Below are 24,815 nucleotides of genomic sequence, written 5' to 3' on the forward strand. Positions count from 1 at the left end.
TAGCGTGGAAGGCATGAGTGACTGTGAAAGTTTAGGAGATGGTTTGATTTGGGAGAGTGAATTTAGATAAAGAGTGACTGACCTGCAGAGGGAGATAGATGAGCTGAAAGAGGAGGTGGAATGTCTTGTGAATGAGAGCAGAAGTATGAAAGGCAAGATTAGGAGAAAGGAAGAGATAAATGCATGCCGAATCAGAGTAGGGGGGAGAGAGAATTTTGGGAGTGTTATAAGAGGAGAGAAAGGAAACAGTAGAAGAGAGGGAATGAGAGAGAGGTATGGGAATGCTAGCAGACAAAAGGATGGAAACAGTAGGAAAGATGGAATGAGAGAGAGATATGGAAGTGCTAGAAGAGGAAAGAATGGAAATGGTAGGAGAGAGAGGTATGGGAATGCTAGAAGACGAGAGAATGGAAACAGTAGGAGAGACGGAATGAGAGAGGGATATGGAAGTGCTAGAAGTGGAGAAAATGGAAACAGTAGGAGAGAGAGGTATGGGAATGCTAGAAGAGAGAATAGCAGTAGAGGAGAGGGAATGAGAGAGACCTATAAGAATGAAAGAAGAGGAGAGAATGAGAGAGACCTATGGGATTGAAAGAAGAGGAGAGAATGGAAGCAATAGGAGAGAGGGAATGGTAAGAGGTATAATGTATGGCGACTCAATGATCTGTGGTGTTCAAGATAGGATGCGTGAGGAGTGTTTTCCAGGAGGAACAATAGAAAGGTGGCTATGGCAATTAAGAGAGGTGAAAGGGTGGATGAGATGATTGTGATGGTAGGAACAGATGACTTGAGTGGTAATGTAAGTCAGGCAGCAAGAGATATGAGATTTTTGCTTGAGGCTGTACGGAAGAAGACAGGGAGAGGAAAAATAGTGTGTGTGTGTGTTGCCTAGGTATGATAATGACGAGCTGAGCAGAAGAGCAGCAATATTGAATGACATAATAGCTAGAATGTGTGACAAGAGAGGACTGGTATATGTGGATGCTTGGAGTTTGTTTGAGGAAAGAGAGGAATTGTATACGAGAGACTTTTGAATGAGGAAATACGTAGGCATCTGGAGAGATTGCTGTTCTGAACAAGTCAGTGTGTCCCAGGGAGGATGATAGCAGGGGTGGCCTCTTGTGGGAATGGATACTTGGGAGAAGGGAGACGACATCAGGTAACACTGAGCCCAGTGGAGAATAGAGGGGATAATGCTGGGTATAGAAACAATGGCATTTATATGCTTTATACTAATGCCAGGAGTATCCGGAATAAGGAAGAGGAATTGGTGGTGCAGATAGCATCAGCCTGGCCAAAAATTACTGGGATCACTGAGACGTGGTTGACAGAAGAGGATATAATAACAGGAATAGAAGTTGCTGGGTACAGCATTTTTTGGCAAGTGAGTGAGACCCAGGAGCACAGAGGATGGGGACCAGGAGATGTTTGGACAGTTAAATTTGGCAAGTGCAAGAAGAATGATTGTTATGGGAGATTTTAACTACAATAGTATAAATTGGAGAGAGGAAGATGCATGTAGCAATAGGAGAATGGAATTTCTAGAATTCTTGAGGGAAAAATGTCTTAGGCAACATGTAACAGAGGGAACAAGAGATTCAAGAGTTTTGGATTTGGTTATAGCATCAGAAGAGTTGATAACAACTGATATGACATCTCTCCCACCAGTTGGAGAGAGTGACCATATGGTTTTTGACTTGGAAAATGAATCGACATGCAGGAGTATCAAAGAGACAGGAACTTATGTGGAATTATAATGGAGGTGATTATAACAGTCTTAGACGTCAACTTCGGGAAGTTTCATGGAGGGAGGAATTGTAAGACCGGGATATCATTAGTGTGTGGGAAATCGTGAATGAATATTTGTTAGCAGCAATGGTAAGTTGTATACCATGAGTGAGGAAGAGGACACAATTTGGAGTAAAGTGGATGACAAACAATATTAAACAGGAATTGCATGTGAAAAAGAGGCTATGGAAGAGATATAAGGAGACAGGTGAAGAGAAGATGCATGAAGAATATAAGACACAGGCCAGAAGGGTGACTAATGTGGTAAGGAAAGCAAAACTGGAATATGAGAGGAGATTGGCCCTAAGATCCAAAAACAATCCTAGGGAATTTTTTAGCTATGTGGCCAGTAAGAGGAGAAATGACTGTGGAAGAATGATATTGTGAGATAAAAATGGGAATAGAGTGACTGATGCAGAGGACATAGTGGAATTGTTCAATGAACAATTTATTGGAGTATTTCATCCTAGAGGAGCCAGTTTTAATGCTAGAGGGATTGGGCAGGTTCGAGGTTTAGAGGTACAGGAGGAGAGTGTGTTTCAGATACTGAGTACTCTGGATGTCAGTAAAGCTTTGGGACTGGATGGTATTTCACCACGAGTTTTGAGAGAATGTGCTAGGGAACTGACAGTGCCTTTAACCTGGCTTTTCAATGAAAGTCTGGTGCAGGAAAGGTGCCCAGGGAATGGAAGGAAGGAAAGATAGTGCCATTGCATAAAGGTGGTAACAGACTGGAAGTGTCTAATTATAGGCCTGTTTGGTAGTTGTTAAGATCTTGGAGAAAGTAGTGAGGGACCGTATACAGCATTGGGCAAATGAGAGTAATGTTATCTGTGAGAGTCAACATGGATTTGTAAAGGGGCGCTCTTGTTTTAGCAGTATGCTAGCCTTTTACAATAAAGTTACAAAAACATTAGATGAGGGAAGAGCATATACTGCAATTTTCTTAGACTTAGCGAAGGCATCTGACAGGGTGCCACATGATAAGCTGATATTTAAGTTGCAGCACATGGGTCTGGATGTCAGATTGGTCAACTGGATTCAGGATTGGCTGAATCCAGTTGACCAATTTGGTACAACTAAAAATTGATACAAGTAGGGTCCCACAGGGCTCAGTACTAGGACCTATATTGTTTAACCTTTATATTAATGACATTGTCAGTGGATTGCAGGGGGATATTCAGTTGTTTGCAGATGATGTAGAGCTGGGAAGGATTATTAATAATAGTGCAGATGTGGTAGCCCTGCAAGAGGATTTGAATAAGCTAGATAGATGGGCAAATGAATGGGGGTGTCAGTTTAATGCAGCAAAATGTAAGGTCTTGAGGTTTGGGAAACATCGATGGGATGCTGCATTCTCTATAGGAGGAGTTATACTGGAGGAAGTAGGGGAGACAAGAAATCTGGGGTTGATGATTGATAGAAACCTGAAATTCAGGGGACGTATTACGAAGATGGTGAAGGAAACCCAGAGGATTGCTGCAATACTGAGAAGGACGCTGACCTGCAGAAATAAAAGAGTTATTATTCCATTGTATAAGACCCTGATCAGATCACACTTAGACTACTGTTCTCAGATTTGGTCCCCAGGATTTGAAAGGGATAAATTAACTGTGGAAAGGGCACAGAGGCAAATAACAAAGTTGGTTTCAGGATTGTACAATGTTGGTTATGAGGATTGGCTGAGGGAATGTGGACTGCAGAGTTTGGTAGATAGAGGAAGGAGAGGTGATATGATTGAGACTTTTAAACTGTTGAGAGGTGGTTATAGAGTTGACACTGGGGAGCTCTTTTGTTTGGTTGAACAGCGGGAAGGAGTGATGACAAGGGGCCATCCCTGGAAGTTATGAAAGGAAACTGTGAGCAAGAGGGTGAGGAGTGGTTTCTTTGCATGGAGGGTGGTTGAATCGTGGAATGCATTGCCTGATGGAGTGGTGAGAGTGAGAATAGTCAACGAGTTTAAAGAGTGGTATGATAGACTTTGTGTTTCCTAGGAGGGACCTCCCACGATGAGTCTTTTGATTCCATGGAGGCCTGAATAATAATAATAATAATAATAATTGGTCACTTGACCTGTTTAATCTGACACTGGAAGTAGACTCTGGAATCAAAATATAACAAATTTAAAATTTGCATATCTGCATTACTTGCAAGCATGGAAGAAGATCTACAATGAATTTCTGATAAAATAAAGGAAGAATGTATAAAATTTGGATTAAACCTAAATATAGACATAACAAAAATTATGCAAATAGGAAAAAGAAATGCCAATCTGAAAATTGAAATTGATAGTAAGAATCTAGAGCAGGCAGAAAACTTCACCTACCTGAGAGGAGTAATTGAGTACAATGGTGAAATTACAAACAATATAAACAGATGAATTGGCCAAGGAGGAGAAGTTTTGGATGACTAAATAAAATATTGAAGTCAACAGAGATCAAATAAGTAACAAATGTAAGAATCTATGAGACAATGGTCCTCCCTATAGTTCTCCAAGAAAGTGAATGCTGGAATCTCAAAAAAGCTGAAGAGAAAAAATTATTAACTACTGAAATGGGTTGGCTAAGAAGATTACTTGGAGTATCTCTGCCGAATAGACTAAGAAATGAAGACATAAGGTAACTACTAAAACAATAATAATAATAATAGACAAAATCCAAGAAAGAAGACTGTGATGGTTTGGCCATGTGACCAGAATGGGAACAGAAAGATTACCAACTAAAACCCTATATACAATGATGGAAGGTAAAAGATGCAAAGGGTGGCTAGAATAAGATGGATAGACAAAATAAAATAGGACCTGCCAACCAAATCAAAACAAAATACACCAAACTGGACAGAATTGTTCAGACTCTCCAGGGACAGACAGAAATGGAGAGTTCATTCGACCTCATCATCATCCACATAGATGTTGGAAGAAGAAAAATGTCCTATTCCGTAGGATTTCGATTTTGAATGTCTGCATGGCGAAGTGTCGGGGTCTACATGTGTGAGCATAAATCAACAACAGCAATTCTTGTGAATAATATCTAATAATCTTTACTATGTCACAAGTGTCATTAAAAACTTGTTTAATCAGTGAAATTATGTCTAAAGCAGATTTTATGTAAAGGATCAAATCCTAATGAACTAATGAAGCATTTAGAATGTATGCATTTCAATGACATTTTAAATGAAGCACAGAAAAATACAGAGCAAAGCCTTCAAGTACTCAAAAAGAATTATGGATGATCAGTTAATTTAAATTTTTGTAAAACAAAGTTTTCAGTATTGTTCATTCAGAAAAGTCAAAAATTTTTGATTTAGGGTTAGTTCGTACAGCCCAGAAATGTTTGTCAATTGTGGACTTACAAACAAAAGTTTTTTTGTTTTTTTTGTTATAATGACAGATGGAGCAAGGGTGCAGAAATTTGGACTTGAAAGCTCAGTTAAAAATTTATCTTGATCATGCTATTCATTAGCAGTTGATGCAATATTTAAAAATATACTAAATAATAAATATACGTAAAATAACTTCCAACAATAAAATTGTATAGTCCCAAAAACAGAAAAATAACAGACTCAGAAATCTTCGTGCTGGGGAAACCCAGCTACATACACTTCCTGTTACATCACTGTGCCTCCTCCACCAATCCTTCTCCTCCTTTGGCATCTAATGCCAAATGCTTTTGTATTTCTTATAGTTAAAAGTGAAATTATGTCCAAAACAGATTTTATGTAAGTTAAGTTTTTAAGTTAGTGCCATACATTTCACTTGCAAAAACTGAAAAGGTTAACATGATCTATGTGTTGAAAAAATAATTCTATATTTATTTGGATGATAAGAAATATTAGAATATGAAAATCTGATCTTTAAAAATGATAAAACACACACACGCGTGTGTGCGCAATTACCTTCACTGTTAACTTGTCGACCTGTAGCTCTTGTAACTCCATGACGATTTTCTACAAATTGAACTTCAGAAACAATAATACTACTCTCTAAAACTGAACCACAACCTGTACATACTGCATCACCCCGAGCTGGGTCTGTGTCAATTTCTGAACATCCACAATGCGGACAAGGATCACCCATTGTATATAAGCTGTTTAAAATGAAAATAGCAATAATTATTAACTGTCTTAAATAATTCCAATTTTTTTCTAGTATACTTCCATGAACAAAAAATATAAATAATTATTTCATATATGATGTACTAACATACAACCCAAGAAAACAGGTTGTATCTATTACATCCTGACATAATAAAAATAAAGAAATAAATAGTGTGCGTGCATGCATGGATGTGTAGGTGTGTGTTACCATGGACATAATCAATATGCAGTACTTAAATGCAGGTAGCCAATAATTCATTTGTTTAGGATAAAGTGATTCCATAGGCTGCTTAATAAATAGCACATGAAAATAAACCTCAAGCTTCTTAACCTAGTAAGTAATTTTGCTGCCATTTCTCTGCAAGGTTACAATAGCAATGCAAATTATGAAAAACTGCCACACACACACACACATTAAATAAAATAATAATAAATACCAAAATACTTCATCTTTCACCTTAGTTCTTAGACCTAAGGCAACAATGTTTATTGCAATCCATCTTCCCATGATTTCTGTGGTCCTCCAACTGGATGATGTGAAGTTTTTTGGTTTTGCTAATATGGGCTGGCTATATTAGTGAATTAACAGATGAAAGATGGATAAAATTCAGCACTATGTGGATACCAAGACAAGGAAAGGCTGCCAAAGAACAGGATGGAATGATGATCTACAAATGTTTGACATAAGATAGTGCACATTGGCCAAGGATAGAAATGACTGGAAGTTTATGGTGGGGGAAGGGGTCTGTATCCAGTGGATGGAAAAAGGCTAAGAAGAAGAAAAATCATCTGATATCTATCCAACAACATAAAAGCAAGTCTGTATCCAACTAATCCTAAAGGTAAGATAAACATCAGCTATCAAACTATCAGTTCATTACCCATAACTTAAACTGGTTTAAACATTGTCTTGTTTAAACCAGTTTAAACAAGAAATTGTATCTTATATACTAGGAGTAAATAAGATACAATGTATTCAACTGGCTCTCCAACATATCAGCTCTGATTAGTGTATTGAGGGTGTGTGCAATCCACACACCCTCAATTTATCTTCATAGGTAACATTCGCAGACCACTCACCATCTTGGTCACTTACCTCTGTATCTTCTTCACCACTTCCTCATCCCCAAGAAACCGGACTTGAACACAGTAATCCAGATGTGGACGTATCAAGGCCTTATAAAGAGGAATAACAACTTCCTTATCTCTACTTGTTAATGTATTCTTCAATAGCGAAGTCATCCTATGGGCTACCTTAGCAATATGTCCTCTAAACTTTAACTCTTTGTATACCACCCCTAAATCTCTAGCTTCATCTATTTTCCAGAGTACAGTGACATCAATGTGATATACAGATTGTAATTTATTTATCCCAAAATGCATAACTTTATATTTCTCCACATTAAACTGACACCCATTATCTTTTGCCCATACTGACAGCCTAATTAAATCATCATAAGCTCTCCAAATTGCCTTGATTAACTATCAATCTATCTAATTTTGCATCATAAGCAAACAACTGAATATTTCCTTTCAGGTTAATTCCTATATCATTTATGTACCAATTAAACAGCAATGGTCTTAACACCAAATCTTGCGGCACACCACTAGTCACTTGTTTTCACCTTGATTCTGCCCCTCCATATACCACTTTTTGATATCAATCCAGAGTCACCCTCTTATCCATTTAACTAGTGTCATATCTATTTCCTATTTCTTCTCATTTGCATAACAGAGTTCCAAGTGGTATTCTGTCAAATGCCTTTGCAAAACCCAGCAGAATCATCATGTAGCCATTTCCTTTATCCAACTCGGCTGTTACTCTATTATAAAAAGTTAGTAAATTACTAAGGCACGACTGCCCCTTCACAAAGTCATGTTGATCCTCATACAGTATCATATTTTTATCTACCCATTCTTGAATTCTCTTTTCGACCAATTTTTCTAGCATTTTTACCACCACGCTTGAGATACTGATTGGTCTATAATTTGCTACTGTAGTCTTAGAACCTCCCTTATGCAAAGGAATAATTTTGCCCTCTTTCCACTTCCTTGGAATTCTACCAGAGTTGAGACTTAAATTAAACAGCTTAGTCAGAGGCACTGACAGATCCCTTGCACATTCTCTCAAAACCCTAGCTGATATCCCATAGCTGTATTTACATTGAGATTATGAAATATCCTAAGAACATCCAATTCATTCACTTCTGTTCCCGCATTAGTGTCTGTCACATAGATTAAAGCAGTAACCTCACTAGGAAAATATATGTTTGCAAAGTGGTCACTCAGTAACTCAACTATTTTATCTGTTTCTGTCTCCTCATTACCATCATCACTCATTACGGTTAGTCTTCAATAGTCATTCTTTCTCTTAGTTGCCACATAACAAAAGAACTGTTTGGGATTTCCTTTGGCCTGCTCGGCTAAATTCTTCTCATAATCAAATTTTGCCTTCCTTGCCATGTTGGTCACCTTTCTCTTTATATACCTTCTAGAGCATTTTCTTCTTCTGCAGCTGATGCTTAATGATATTACTTATCCATCTAACTCCTACCTGATTAACCCTCTTTACCATATGTATACAATTTAATACTGCTTCCTCTAGATTACCCTTAACTACATTCCATGCACTACTAACTATTATATGCAGTGTTTCATGCCATGGTACAGATTTAAGCTTTTTCCCAAACATGTCATAATCACCTGTCTTGTAGTTTTGATTTGGTCACCTTTCTCTTTATATACCTTCCAGAGCATTTTCTTCTTCTGCAGCTCTTGCTTAATGATTATTACTTATCCATCTAACTCCTATCTGATTAACCCTCTTTACCTTATGTATACAATTTAATACTGCTTCCTCTAGATGGCCCTTAACCATATTCCATGCACTACTAATATCCTTACCCTGCAGTGTTTCATGCCATGGTACAGATTTAAGCTTTTTCCCAAACATGTCATAATCACCTGTCTTGTAGTTCGACAAATACCCCTTCTTGATAGAATAATCCTCATGTTTTACAATCTTCCAAGTCAAGACCGCATGGTCACTTTCACCAACTGGAGGCAATGTTTTCACCTTGGTTATGGATAACTCTTCTGATCCTATGACCAGATCCAAAACTCTCCCACTCCTAGTCCCCTCCATCACATGCTGCCTTAAGTAATTATATCTCAGCAGGTGTATAAATTCTATTTCCTTTTTTCCATGTGATTTTTCTTCCTTCCAGTCTATATCTCCATAGTTGAAGTCTCCCATAATAATCACTCGATTATGATTTCTCGAGGGACAAGAAACATGATTTCTTGATCAACAGCTGTAATGTTTCAAGGATGGCCTCGTGAGGATAGTGGCATGAGGGATGTACACTATATTACAGTGCCAGGTAAGTAATATTATTACAGTGAGGAGAGTAATAATGGCTATAAGAATACTGACAATACACTCATTTTTCTGTATATGAATGCTAGGAGCATTAGAAATAAAGGGAATGAGTTTGTAGCACTGATTGACTCAGTCTCTCCAAAGGTTGCTAGTCAGTGAAACTTGGTTATTCAGGAATATAAATTATTATTATTTGTTTGTCTAACCCCAGTGGTTCTTAACCGGTGTTCCCCGGAACACTGGTGTTTTGCGGAAGGTGAATAGGTGTTTCGCGAGAAGTTCCAGAATTTGTCAGCACAAATTAATTTAACAATGGTTTAATTGATGTTTAATTAATTATTAATTAATAATCAATTATTGATTAATAATAAAAAATCAGCTAAATTACCAATTAATTATTAATTTATACATTACAAAATAACCAAGGGGTTCCGTAAAAATTTCAGGATTTGCAAAGTGTTCCGTAGTCGAAAAAAGTTTGAGAAACACTGGTCTACCCATTTCTGTATGCAAGTTCTTATGAACTTATCTAAAATCTTCACTACCACACCAGAAATACTGATGGGTTGGTAGTTAGACACATCAATTTTTGCACTACTCTTGTACAATGGAATTATTATACATTCCTTCCATTCCTGAACTGAGACTCAAGTTATACAAACATGTGAAAGGCCTAGCCAATTCAGTTGAACATTCCTTTAGCAAACGGGCTGATATTCCATCTGCCCCTATAGACAAATTCTTATGCAGGTTATGCAACAGCTCTTCCACCTCATTTTCATGAACCTCTTAACTCTTTATCCAATGTAGCAGTAGCACTATGCATCATGTTACATACACTTGGTTGATATATCTTAGCAAAATGAGCACTCATTAACTGAGCAATCTCATTAGCTTCCAACATTCAAGTACCATCTGGAGTCAATAAAGTTATTCTTTCTTTTGCTTGCGGCATAACGATAAAATTCTTTTGGATTACCTTTAGCTTGCATGGCCAATTTCTTTTCATACTCTGATTTAGCTTTCTGAACAATACTCATTACTTTTCTGGCCTGAGCTTTATATATTTCATAACTCCTCTCACTGTTATTCTCACGATATTCCTTCCACATCATCTTCTTCTTGTGGATCTCTTGCTTAATAAAGTTGCACATCCATTTCACTCCCAACCTATTTATTCTTCAGATGCATTATTCATTATACATTTATTCTTCAGAACACTGGGGATAACATTCAGCTGCCTCATTTAAACACTTTTTCAAAGATTCCCATGCATTGCTGACATTTTTCCCATTCTATAACTAGGACAAAAGATAGTATTCTCCTAAGTTGATCATAATTTCCAACTTTGTAGTTCAGCATGCAACCTGTTTTAATCGGAGTATTAATACAATTTGATACTCCCAGAGAAATCACAGCATGATCACTGTCACCAATTGGTTGTAAAATAGCCATATTCTTAACAGAAACCCTCTTTTGACACTATGAACAAATCCAATACTCTTTGACCTCAAGTTACTTCTTTCACATGCTGCTTGAGAACGTAATCTCGTAACAATTCAATAAATCCCTCTTCTTTCTTATCATGAGATTTCTCTTCTACCCAATCAATGTTTGGGAATTTAAAGTCACCCATAATGATCATTCATTTGGTGCCCATAAGGCTAAATTGACTATACATTTCTTCATCCCCTGCAAATGAGCCGCCAGGTGTATAGCAACATAGCAACACTCCACCATATATTTTATTCTGTTAACCTCCACTTCACACCAGATAGACTCAAACTCACTGCTATATGGGACATTGTTATCATTATGGTTTGCTTGTGTTTCTACCCTAACTGGACTTAAGACATCCGATATGATTAGTAGTATTCCTCCTCCTCTCCTATCTCTTCTGTCATTCCTAAAATAGTATACCCATTACACTTGATCCCACTTACCATATTGATTCTGATAGCCAGGTTTCACTAATGCCAACAATCTTAGGCCATACTGTATTCAATAAAGCAACGAACTCAACTCCTTTATTTCTAATGCTCCTGGCATTTGTGCATAGACATAATAAATTACCACCTAACCCATTCTTATAATTAGATATGCAATCTATTTGGTCTTGTTCTAGAATTTTCTCCTTTCTCTCTCCAGACATACTTAAAAGGTCAAAACCCAAAGCATATTTTTCCATTCTTTCACCATATACATAACCATCTTCGAAGACATTCATATCTTTGGCATGTTTGTATACCATAACTGAACTTTCACAGATTTTTCCCATTCCTTCTTTGATGATCTAGTTTCCCTGACTCTCTGAATTAGGTCTCATACCAAGAAGTAATTTCTCCAGGCTCCTGATGCTGAATGAATTCAAGTGCAGGCCATCCTTCTTATACAAGTGTTTTCTGCCATTAAACACACTTCACACATCTAAAAGCGTGCATCCATTTCTTCTACACAGCCTGCACATGAAATCATTTGCTATCATTGTCCTCCTCCTCCTTAACTCGGTACTGTCATATCTGGGTAACAATCCTACAATTTTTACTCTCTCACATTTCTATCTCGCTTCTTCCAACAGATCTTTCATATCTGTTCTCATAATATATTTGTCACTACTTAAATTATTAGTACCTACCAAAACCACCATCTCTTTTACTTTTCTTTTTTGCTTTTCAATTGCATTTGTCATATTTTTAATTTTCGCCCCCAGGAAACTAGAAGTGGTGACTCCCTCGGCAAGCTCAAATTTTAAGATTGAGTCACCATACAACATCACCTCTTTTTTCTTAGATTTTAACTGACTTACCTTGTTGTTATTAATATTATGATTACCTACTTCAGAACTTTCCTGCCTGTTCTTGTTCTGATACTTTTTCTTATCATGTCTAAGTTTAATCAAATGTTTTTCCACCTTTTCCAATTCTCTGTGTATATATATATATATATATATATATATATATATATATATATATATATATTTTTTTTTTGTAAAAATGAACTGAGTTTTGGCTCTGTTTCATTCTGAACTGTAAATCTATGTGTCATAACGGATGTTAAAAGGGATGAAAGTGAGGCGAGAGCGGCGGAAAGAAATGAAATTGAGAGAACAAATGAAAGTAGAAATGATGTGACACAGAAATCGCAAGTGAAAAAAATCGAAAGAATAAATGACAGCAAAAAAAGAATGAATGATGGCGAAAGTTGGACGCATGTTGGACTGAAAGTACGGAAACAAAGAAAGATGAATGAGAGTAAAAGTGAGAAGAATGATAGCAAAAGTTGGACGCATGTTAGTCCGAAAGTACGGAAACAAAGAAAGATAAATGAGAGTGAAAGTTGGACGTATGTTGGACCGAAAGTACGGAAACAAAGAAGGATGAATGAGAGGGAAAGTGAGAAGAGGGGATCGAGAGTTAGAAAGATTTAATGATAGAGAGAATGTGTCACAAGATTCAGAAAGTGAATTGGATTGAATGAGGCAAGAAATGAAATGGATGCGGAATGAAATTAAGAGAATTCAGGTCAAAACTATTAAAATAAATCATGATGGCATGAAAGAGTTAACGAAAAATGAGTGAGTGGCGTTGTATGGTGACTCCATTATTAAAGGTGTGCTAGAGGATAAAATGCACAAGGTATGTTTTCCATGCGGTAAAATGAGTAGAGTGATTGAGGCATCGGATATGAGGCGGGAGCGAGCAAAAGAGTTAATTGTATTAATTGGTACAAATGATTTGAGAGAGAACAAAGAGCATGTCAGAATGAATGTCAGGAGGCTGCTTGGAAAGATAAAGGAGAATAGTGTGACAGGAAGGGTAATCAGTGTGTTGCCTAGGTATGATTGTGGTGAAATGAGGCGGAGAGCAAGGATTATGAATGATATTCTGGCTGAAATGTGTGAGGAGATGGGAGTACAGTTTGTTAATCTGTGGAATAAGTTTGAGGGATGAAGTGAGCTGTATGGGAGCGATGGACTGCATTTGAGTGATTATGGTGCGAGTCGCTTGGAGAGACTGCTGCTGGAAGGTAGAGAAGTGAATAAAGAGAATGAATCAGATCGAGAGGGGAGTGATGTGGAAGAGCAGAAGAGTAAGACTCTCCTGTCTTACTCTTCTGCTCTTTGATTGAAGAAGTGGAAATGAATGGGGAAGTGAGTGGTATGAGTATAGAAAATGAGAGAATGGGTGTGCAAGAGGAGTAGGGAAATGGGGAGGCTCAGGGTGGACAGGGGGTACACAGCATCAGAAAGGCGGATGCTCCAAGAGGAGGTGAGAGCATGTGTAGGCAGGAAAGAAATGGGATGACCAGGTATCAAGAGGAAACAGATGAAATTGAAAAGGGTTCTAAAATGAAGAAGCAGAAAGGGAAATGGCCATAGTCCAGCATGGAGAGATCACATCGAGTGAGTGGTATCAGTGGAACTAGCTGTAGATCCAGAAATGAGCTGTCATGTTTGTATACCAATGCTAGAAGTATAACAAACAAGGCGGATGAAATGGTTGCACTAATTGCGTCTGTTCACCCAAAGATTGTCGGAATAAGTGAGACATGGTTAGATGAGGACAACATCCTGACAGGAATAGAGATGGAAGGGGTATGATATGTTTCATGAGGATAGAAGGGGTAAAAAGGGAGGAGGAGTGCTATTGATGATAGAGAAAGAGTTATGTCCATACAAGGTAGAGATGCAAGAGGGAAATAGGGCCAGTGGTTTTGAGGCAGTATGGTGTGAGATAGAGATGAATAGAATCAAATACTTGGTGGGATGTTGTTATAGACCTGGTAATGTCGATGGTGGTGAAAGTGAAATGTATAGTCAAATAAGCCAAACAAATAAGAAAAGGGTGATCGTTATGGGTGATTTTAATTATGGCAATATAGACTGGAATGAAGAGATAGCAACTGGAAGTAAAGAAAATGAGTTTCTTAAGTTTTTGAGGGATAACTACCTCAGACAATATGTAAAAGAGGGCACACGAGGATTAAGGGTCTTGGATTTGGTCATCTCATCAGAGGATGTAATTATAAATGAGGTGTCAAATCATCCACCAATTGGTGAAAGTGACCATGAAGTGATTACCTGGGTGGTTGCCAGCAGTACAAGAACCCCTGTGAAAAAAGGGTATATGTGGAACTACAAGGGGGGGGGGGGGTGATTATGAAGAGCTCGGGAGACGGCTTGCGGGTTGAGGAGTTAGCTGGAAAAGAGATCAATGCAGCTTGGGGGATTTTCAAAAACTATTTAGTAGATGCAATGTCTAAATGTATTCCAAAGGTGAGAAGGTTAAATAAGGTAGGTGTGAGATGGATGAATAAAGAAATTAAGCATGCGATACAGAAAAAAAGGGCATTATGGAGGCAGCATAAGAGAAGTAGAAGTAACCAATTTCATGAGGTCTACAAAGACCAGGCAAGGAGGGTGACTTGGTTGGTGAGAGTAGCTAAAGAGAGGTATGAACAGCAGTTAGCTAATGAAGCCAAAAAGAATCCTAGGGAGTTCTTTCGATATGTAGCCAGCAAAAGAAAGAATGATTATGGAAGGATGAAATTGATTGGAGGAAATGGTATAAAGACAGCTGTTGCAGAATGTGTGGTGGAGATACTTAATGAGCAGTTGATAAAGATTTTTCAATCTTGTGAATGTGACTTCATGGAGAGATTGAAAGCAGTTGATGATCGGGAGGAGGGACTTACTGTAAGTGAGCAACAGGTGTTTGGGGAGTTGAGTAAACTAGATGCAGAATGAATGATATATTCACGTAAACACAAGAAAGATATTTATTTAACCAAATATTTCGGTCTGGAAATAGCAGACCATCATCAGTGGTATTACAAGAACAGTTTAAAAAAAAAAAATACAAGCTAGAATACTAACAATAGATAATTAAAAATAGAACACACCATGTGATATTATATCACTAAGTATGAAACAGAATATTTTGAAGTAGAGACATGACTGAAAAAAAAAAAAAACAATTAATGAGTAATCTTGATTAGACTTTCCCAGATTTTTGATATAGATATACAGTCATTACGATTCAGGTTGGGATGATGGAGCAAGGCCTCCACGCTTTCCTTGAACAAACGTTCAAACAAACTTATTTAAAAACTAGATGTAAATAAGGCTATCGGACTTGATAATATATCACCGCGTATTCTGAAGGAATGTGCCAGAGAGTTGACACTTGCCTTGACATATTTTTTAATACAAGTCTTGCACTTGGTCAAGTTCCTAAAGAGTGGAAGGAGGGCAAGATTGTGCCACTTCATAAAGGAGGTGATCGAACTCAAGCATCAAGCTATAGGCCTATCTCTGTGTCAGGTGTTGTGTTTAAGTTCTTGGAGAAGCTTGTGAGAACTAGGATCCAGAGTTGGGTTGATAACAACGGTATTATCTTTGATGGACAGCATGGATTTGCTAAAGGGAAGTCATGTTTTAGTAATCTACTTACTTATTACAATAAAGTGACTGCTTCCTTGGACAGAGGAGAAGGATACACAGTAATATACTTGGATTTCGCAAAGGCTTTTGATAGAGTACCTCATGATAAGTTGACAGTCAAACTATAGCAGATGGGGTTGGATATTAGATTAGTGCATTGGATTGGAGACTGGCCATCTGATAGGTATCAACAAGTTGCGTATGGGGTGCGATATATCCAGGAAAAGGAAAGTCACTAGTGGAGTGCCTCAGGGGTCTGTTTTAGGGCCATTACTATTTAACTTGTATATTAATGATATTGGCAAAGATTTGGATGGAGATATTCAGTTGTTTGCAGATGATGCAAAGTTGGGACGAACCATAAAGTGTAGTGAAGATGTGATGGCCTTGGAAGAAGACTTGAATAAATTGAGTGATTGGGCAAGCAAATGGGGATGTGAGTTCAATGTTGCAAAATGTAAGGTTTTACAATTTGGAAAACAAAGATGGGATGCAGAATTTATGCTTGGTGAGAATATATTGTTGGAGGTGGAGGAAATAAGAGATCTGGGGGTGACAGTGGATAAGGATCTAAAATTTAGGGGACACATTGCCCAAATTGTGAAGACAACACAAAGACTTCTGGGAATGATGCGGAGGACCCTGACATGTAGAAGTAAGGAGATTCTTGTTCTGTTGTATAAGGCTTTAATTAGGCCACACATGGACTATTGTGCCCAGATTTGGTCACCGGGTTTTCAGAAGGATGAAGAGATGTTGGAAAGGGTCCAAAGGCGACTGACTAAGGTAGTTTCTGACTTCTGGAATGTTGAGTATGAGGAAAGATTGAGAAGATGTAATTTGCAGAGTCTGGTGGACAGGAGGAAGAGGGGAGATATGATAGAGACCTACAAGTTGGTAAGGGGTTGTTATAGAATCAGTGCTGGAGAAATTTTACAGAGAATAATGGGAGATCAGGGGAGAACCAGAGGTCATCCCTGGAAACTGTATACAGAGGGTGTGAGTAGGGGAGTGAGAGGCAGGTTTTTTTCATGCAGAGTTGTGAATGATTGGAATGCCTTGCCCGAGAATGTGGTGTCTGCAAAGAGTTTGAATGTGTTTAAAACACGGTATGATGAGCTGTGTGTGTGATAAAATGACCTCCCAGATGAGTCTTTGACTCCATGAGGTCTTGGGAAATAATAATAATAATAATAATAACCAAATAGATGTTTTTGGATTGAGAGTGAAGATTCTTTCTTCACTCTTAATCCAAAATTGTGAACTCATTTTTCTACAAGAGGAAAGAACATTTGATAAAATTTAGGAGTGGTAACAACAGTTCACAAATTGACTATATTTTGACTAAAAGAAAACATCTTAAGGTTGTGACAAATTGTAAAGTAATTCCAACAGATCAAGTAGCACAGCAACACCGACTGCTGTGCGCAGACTTTAAAATAAGATCGAAGATAAAAACCTCTGGATGCCATGAGATGAAGACAATTGAGTGATTTCACTTAAAAGAAGAGAGTGTGAGGAATCGCTTTAGGGAGAAGGTGTTAGAGAGGATTCCAGATGGACTGGAAAGTGTACGAGATTGGTGGAAACATAATTCAAAAGTAATCCTGAGCTGTGCAATCGAGGTGCTTGGTGAGACATCTGGAAAGATTAGAGAGCAGAAGGAGGGTTGGTGGTGGAATAATAATGTACAAGTGGCAGTGACAGCTAAGAGGAAGGCAAAGCAGAAGTGGGATGAGTCAAGAGTGGAAGAGGACAGAGAGGTGTACAGAGAGAGAGAGAGAGAAAGCAAGAAGCCAAGAGAGTTGTAGCACAGGCGAAGGCCATGGCAAATCAAGATCTGTATGATCAATTAAAAACAAAGGAAAGACAGAGAAAAATTTACCAGCGAAATGTAGAAATAAAGCAGCAAAGGACATCTTACATGTGAGGCAGATCAAAGACGCTGAAGAAAGAGTATTATGGAGGGATGTGGATATAAGAAACAGATGGAAAATATACTTTGAGGGACTTTTGAATGAGGAAAATGCAAAGACTCACAGAGAAGATTGGCAGCCTTCTGAGGGGATGGTGCAGAACATCAGTAGAGTGGAAGTGACGGAGGCCATGAAGAGGATAAGGAATGGAAAATCGGTGGGCCCCCGACAGAATTCCAGGGGAGGCATGGAAGGCACTGGGGGAAGAGGGAATTGACCTGCTGTGGGACCTGTTCATGAAAGTTTGCCAACAGGAAAATATACCCGAAGAATGGAGGGAGAGTACTCTTGTCCACATCTACAAGGGTAAAGGGGATGCACAAGACTGTAAAAATTACAGAGGAATAAAGTTGATGTCCCACACAATGAAAATCCTAGAAAGGGTTCTTGATGGTAGATTGAGGAAAGAGGTGGAGATTGCAAAGGAACAATTTGGCTTCATGCCTGGTAGATAGATCAACAACAGATGCTATCTTTGGGTTACGGCAATGATGGAAAAGTATTGAGAGAAACAAAGGGAGCTACATCTGGCATTTATTGATCTGGAGAAAGCATACGATAGAGTGCCAAGGCAAGAAGTCTGGAAGTGTCTGAGGGAGAAGGTTCTGGAGAAATATGTCAGGTTGGTGCGGAAAATGTACAGAAATGTGAAGACAAGTGCTCGGACCTGTCTGGGACAGAAAGAAAGTTTTCAAGTAACAGTTGGCTTGCATCAGGGGTCAGCATTAAGTCTGTTTATGTTTAACACTGTGATGGAGGGGGTAACAGAGGAGGTGAGAGAAGATGCGCCTTGGACAATGTTCTATGCAGATGACATATTGCTGTGTACAGATTCAAGAGAAGAAGAGGGAACTAAACTGGAAAGATGGAAAAATGTACTGGAAGAGAGAGAGGTATGAGACTGAGCAGAAGTAAGACAGAGTATATGTGTTGCACAGTGGGTGGCAGACAGGAGACAGATCTGGAGCTGGAAGGAAATGTCATCAGGAAGGTGAGAGACTTTAGATACTTAGGTTCAACAGTGGAAGAAGATGGAAGAACTGAGAAGGAAGTGGGATGCAGGATACAAGTGGGTTGGAGGAACTGGAGGGAGATGGCTGGAGTGTTATGCGATAAGAGGGTGCCGATCAATCTGAAAGGAAAAATCTATAGGACAGTAGTGAGGCCAGCTATGACATATGCTATAGAAACTGTGGCCCTGAGGAAAAATAACATTAGCAGGATGGAAGTAGCAGAGATGAGAATGCTTAGGTGGATGTGCGGTGTGACCAGAAAGGATCATCTGAGAAATGACTATGTCAGGGGAACAGTGAAAGTTACGAACTTAGGAGCAAAAATACAGAAGGCAAGGTTGAGAAGGTTTGGTCATGTTATGAGGAGGGAGGACGAATATGTGGGAAGAAGGGTCATGCAAATGGATGTGCAAGGGATGTGGAAGTGTGGGCAGCCAAAGAAGAGATGGAGGGAGCTGGTAGAAGAGGACTTGAGCATGAAGAACTTGGATGTGGTGACAGCTCAAGACAGGAAGGTGTGGAGGAGACTCATTATCAACAGTGACCCCACTTAAGTGGAAGAAGCTGCAGAAGAAGAAGAAGAAGTAGAAGATTCTTTCTTCAAGTGTTCTAGATAAACATTGATATAATAAATTTAGTTTAATCCTTTATCCAAGTGTGAGCAAACAAAGTTTGCACCTGAAATTATCTTCAGGACTGGGGTAAGGTAGTACAACAACGGGCAACTCGTTGCAAAGGTGGAGCAAGATAACATCACTCCTATCTCAGTATCTCCCATAATGCAAAACACATCTCCTTGCAGATATGTATAATGTTATGCATTAAGGGAAGGGCCACTACCCAGACTAGTTTCGACCTTTATTGAGGTCTCTTCAGTGGGAGCCAGGCCCAAGTGGAGATGCCAGGCAGAAGCATTAGCAAGGTTATCTCTACCTATAGGAGTTGCCAAACGGTGTGCCACCTTTTTAATAAATTACTTTGGATTTAGAGAAAGATGTTGAAAGTTTATTTTTCACTTGGTTAGACTATAATAAATTTAGTTTAATCCTTTATCCAAGTGTGAGCAAACAAAGTTTGTGCCTGAAAGTATCTTCAGGACTGAATATGGTGTTGTACTACCTTACTGGGGTAAGGTAGTACAACACAGGCAACTCGTAGCAAAGGTGGACCAAGCTAACAACACTCCTATCCCAGTATCTCCCATAATGCAAAACACATCTCCTTGCGGATATGTATAATGTTATGCATTAAGGGATTGGCCACTACCCAGACTAGTTTCGACCTTTATTGAGGTCTCTTCAGTAGGAGCCAGGCCCAGAGGTGGAGATACCAGGCAGAAGCAATAGCGAGGTCATCTTTACCTTTAGGAGTTACCAAAAGGTGTGCCCACCTTTTTTATTAAATTAATCTGGATTTAGAGAAAGATGTTGAAAGTCTATTTTTTGAAAGTTAATTGCATAACTTAAAGATGTCTTTCACCAATACAGTCTTAAAAACTGTAATTACATCTTTATTCTTCCTATGGAAAACTTGAATTTGTATTTGTGTGTTTCTGTATACCTGTATTTTTATGCAATGTAAACACAAATGCATGTATGCAGGAACACAGTAAAAGAATGGAATGGTATGAAATACAAGAAAAGTATTTGGATGTGAGAAAAATTATGGAGGAGTCACATCTGAGAGGTGGCATGGATTATAGATTCAGGGATGAATGATGTTTGTTTATGAATATCAGGAAGTGCATCAAAAATAAGGGAAACTAAATTGATGCATTGATCAAGTTCATCTAAAAATTATTGAAAGAGATTAGAAGTGCATAAGGATAACATCCTAATGAGAAACGAGATGTAGGAGTATGATATTTTTCATAAGGATTAGAAGATTAAGTAGGGAGGGGCTGAACAGTAAACCTGCAAGCCTCCGATAAAGTACCATGTGACAAGTTGGGAATTAAACTGGAACAGTTGAGGTGAGTTAACACATGTTGGAGGCTGGCTGTCTGATAAGTATCAGCTAGTTGGGAGAGTGCTGTATCCTGAAAGAAGTTAACAGTGGAGTATTTCCAGGGGTCTATTTTGGGACCAACCACTGTGGTTTCACTTTATATTAATGATATGGAACAGGCTTAAACAGAGGTATGCAGCTGATGCACAGCTGGAACAGATGTTGCATTTTTTTTTTTTTTACAAAACCTGAATGGACTGTATGGAGTCAGGAATCAAGTGGAGATACCAGTTAAATGTTACAAAGTATATGGGTATAAAATTTGAAAAACAGAAATGGAATGCAAAGCATATAATTGGTGCAGATATCTTACCATCTTACACGAAGCAGAGGAGATAAGGAATTCCGTTTCCCTAAATCTCACACACACACACACACACACACACACTGCTAAACTTGTGAAGACATCACAACAAACACAAGGAAGTTATGGTTTCCTTGTGATTATGATAAAGGTGATTAAGATGATTTTTGGCCTTTGGAATGCTGGGTATGGAGACAGATTTGGGGAATGTCATTTGTAAAGTCACGTGGATAGGAGGAGAAGGTGGAGATATGTAATTGAGGTATATAAGTTGGTAAGGGGTTGTTATTAGATTAATGCAGAAGAAATTTTTTGCAGAGTGAGTTTGACAGGGAAATAAGGAGTGTGAACAGGTGAATGATGAATGAACTTTTTGTGTGGAGAGTGGTTGGTGAATGAAGTACATTGCTTAAGAGTGTGGTGAGTATGGAAACAGTGAATAAGTTTTCCATACTCACTATACAAAGACACATGATGAGCTGCAAGTATGGCAGTGGGACTGCCTACAATGCATCACTTGAGAAATCAAATCAAAGTGTCACTTTGATTTGATTTTTGAAAGGCAGGGATAATGCTGCTAAGAAAAGTGTTTGTTTTTTATTATTAATTACATTGCAGATCTTTATAATAGTGCTTTTATATGATAGTGAGACTGGATATAGGCATTGTATACTGTGGTATTGTGATTTTAAAAGTGTTCATTTCGGTTGTTGTTGTTTTGATTAATGTGCTGGTAGATGTTACAAAAAAAATAGCTGCTGCAGTAAATAAACTTACACCTCTCTGCAGTAAATAAACTTACACCTCATCTGGATCCTTCATCTCCTCTACCAGCTTCGAAAATTTCCCACCAGCTGTGTACTCTATATCCCACCTCTATATTTCTAGCCTACCAAATGTTCTTTTACTTTCTAGCAATTCCACCTTCATATTCAGTCAACACTGAAGCACACAAAAAATTTAAGACAACTATGAATAAATCCAAATCTGACTCGGAAAGGCTAACAACAGAAAACTTGCTTCCTGCCCAAATAGTAGTGATACCTTCTCGTCCCTTGCAAAGACCATCAGGCACCACTACCAAGACTGGTTTCAACCTTTATTGAGGTCTCATGGAGTCAGACCCAGAAGTAATACTAAGTGCAGAACGTTGCTGACTTGAGGTGAAGCATAAATGCTTTTCATATTCCCCTTTGTCTAGGGGGGGGAGTTCTTTGAGTGGAGGGTTATTGAGCATTAAGCTCACCCAGGAAGGACAGTGAGATTAGCTGTGGTCAGTTGAGCATAAAATTGACTTGGGTCTTTTGTATTTGTAGAATTCTGTTTCATTGTAGTCTGAAGTTTGCTTGATCAGCAGGTTTGGATGATTGTTTGTCTTGGTGAAGAACTTTGCTGCTAGATCATGGAGGAGGGATGCGATGTGGGGAGTCTTGAAGTCTCGGTGAATCTGGGAGTTTCTGATAAATCATGGGGCATCCAGAATCATTCTCAGGCATTTGTTCTGTATCCTCTGCAGTTTTTGAATATTTGTATTTGAGGTGTGGCTCCATGCAGGAGATGCATAAGTGATGACTGGGCGTATCACCATCTTGTATATGAGTAGTTTGTTCTGGATATCCAGTTTACTGCTAGAATCTTGGTTGATCATGGAGTAGAGCTGGGCGATTGCTTTAGATGTCTTCGAGCATATGTGTTTTATATGACTGGTGAATTGGAGTTTTTTGTCAAGCATGACACCGAGGTATTTGACTACACTCTGCCATGGGATCTTGACACCTAGCAGGTGTATGTCTTCCTTGATCTGAAACTTCTTTTTGGTGAACAGGATGGCTGAACTCTTCAGTGGATTTGTTTGGATTCTCCAGTCCATCAGCCATTTCTCCAACATGTGAATACTGTTTTGGAGTCTTTTGATAGCTAGTTTGGGACTGAGAGATCTTGCTAATAAAGCGGTATCATCTGCATATAATGCTGCGATTGTTGAACTTGGATTTTGTGGAATATCAGCTATGTAGATAGAAAACAGCAGGGGAGCCAGAAGAGAACCCTGAGGCACACCTGCCAGGATCTTGTGTCTGGTTGATATGGTTTCATTTATTTTTACTTGCATGAATCTGTCTTTAAGGTAACTATCTATGATTTTTATTAGATTAGTTGGCATGTTAAATTTGATGAGTTTGTAGAGAAGACCCTGGTGCCACACCTTGTCAAAAGCCTTCGCGGCGTCTATAAAGACCGCAGCTGTGTGGAGGTTCCAGTTGAAACCTGTGGTGATAAATTCAACCAGTCGGTGTATCTGATGTGTGGTGCTATGGTTTTTTCTGAATCCGAACTGCTCATTAGGGATAATACCTAGTTTATCTGTTGCTGATTGATGCCTTGTAAGGATGACTTTTTCTGCAACCTTACCTAGATTGGACAGTAGGCTGATAGGTCTGTAGCTTTCAGGGAGTTCAGGGTTTTTTCCAATCTTTTTGATTGGTGTGATGTGAGTCGTTTTCCATGCTAGGGGAAAATATTTGAATCTGAGGATAGTACTGATAATATTGACTAGGTGTACAATGGCTTTTCTGGGGAGTAATTTGATTGTTCTGTTTGTGATTCAAGTGGGTTATGATATTTATAACTTCTGCTGGAGAGGTGGGTGTGATGGGTTCTGACTTCTCCTTTTGTTCTGTTATAACCTACCTGACTCTGCGGTGAATCTTGTAGATTAGATTGATGTATAAATTCTCGTAAGAGTGGTTACACTGAGTTTCCAAATTGTCAACCAAAGCTTCTGCTTTTTCTTGGTCAGTGTGAGCTGCTCCTTTCTTGGTCTGAATTGGGGTATGAGTTGCCTTTTAGTGCAGAGAGTTTTCAAGAATATCCTCTGGGTTCAGATTGTTCAGTGTGGTTTCCCAATCTTGATCTCGATGTTTTTGTAGAGCTTCCCAGACTTGTCTATTTAAATTATTCAGAGATGTTTTATCATGTGGGGCTTTTGTGTTATGGTACCTCTTTCTGGCTCTGTTTTTCAGCCTGATCAGGTCCATAATTTCCTCAAGGATCCAACCACTGGAATGAAAAACTGTGGTTTGTGTGACTGAAGTTAGTGCTCTTTTAATTTGGTAAGTGAGGTTGCTGACAGCTATATCTATCTCTTCTTTGTTATGGATAATGGGTGCTGGGCCAATGTGGTCTGAGAGAGTTTTGTAGAGCTTTTCCCATGATATAAAGGAGTGTGGAGGAGAGAATTGTTCTTGTGTATGCTTGAGCAGAATGGGGTTGTGATCAGATGATAATTCATCTAATGTTTCCAGCTGGTATTGGTATCTGATGTTTCTGAGGACTGCGAGTCCAGTATGTCTGAGCTTCCATTTGGACTGTGATGAGTGGGCTCTGTGGGTCCTGCTATAACAATAGAATTTTGCGCTGAGTAATGGTTTAGGGTGCGGCCTTTGTCATTGATTGTGGAGCTACAACAAGCTGTATGCTTGGCATTGAAATCTCCAGCCATGATGATGGAGTCTGTGGAGCCGAGAATGGAATCCAAGTCAGATACCAGTAATGGAATGCTGGGTGAGTTGTATACTGCACAGATTTTGATACTGCCAGCATTGTTTGTATGGACTTCAACGCCTGTTATCTCTAGGGTCTTGGTTTGTGGATTGGTCAGTACATTGTGGCTTATGTAGTTTTTAATGAATATTGCTGTGCCTCCTCCACTGGCAGTGAGTCTGTCTGTTTTGTACATTGCGTAGTTCTGTAATTTAGGGCTATTGGCTGGTCTGAGATGTGTTTCATTTACTAGAATTATATCAGGAGT

The 24,815-nt window shown here is 38.7% G+C and overlaps 1 protein-coding gene across 2 annotated transcripts in view; it reads right to left on the minus strand.

Annotated features, from left to right (window-relative positions):
- The window catches only part of Brf (Brf RNA polymerase III subunit), a 375,147-nt gene that overhangs the window by 339,463 nt on the left and 10,869 nt on the right, over window positions 1–24,815 (minus strand). For both annotated transcript variants that reach the window (XM_090407063.1, XM_090407062.1), the window contains exon 2: window positions 5,683–5,873. In XM_090407063.1, the coding sequence (XP_090263189.1) occupies window positions 5,683–5,863 (181 nt within the window). In that variant the 5' untranslated portion in view covers window positions 5,864–5,873. The remainder of the gene's footprint in view (window positions 1–5,682; window positions 5,874–24,815) is intronic.

Source organism: Typopeltis vanoorti, chromosome 17 (genome assembly GCF_054136105.1).
Source record: "Typopeltis vanoorti isolate ZY-2024b chromosome 17, IOZ_Tvanoo_1.0, whole genome shotgun sequence".
Classification (NCBI taxonomy): Eukaryota; Metazoa; Arthropoda; class Arachnida; order Uropygi; family Thelyphonidae; genus Typopeltis; species Typopeltis vanoorti.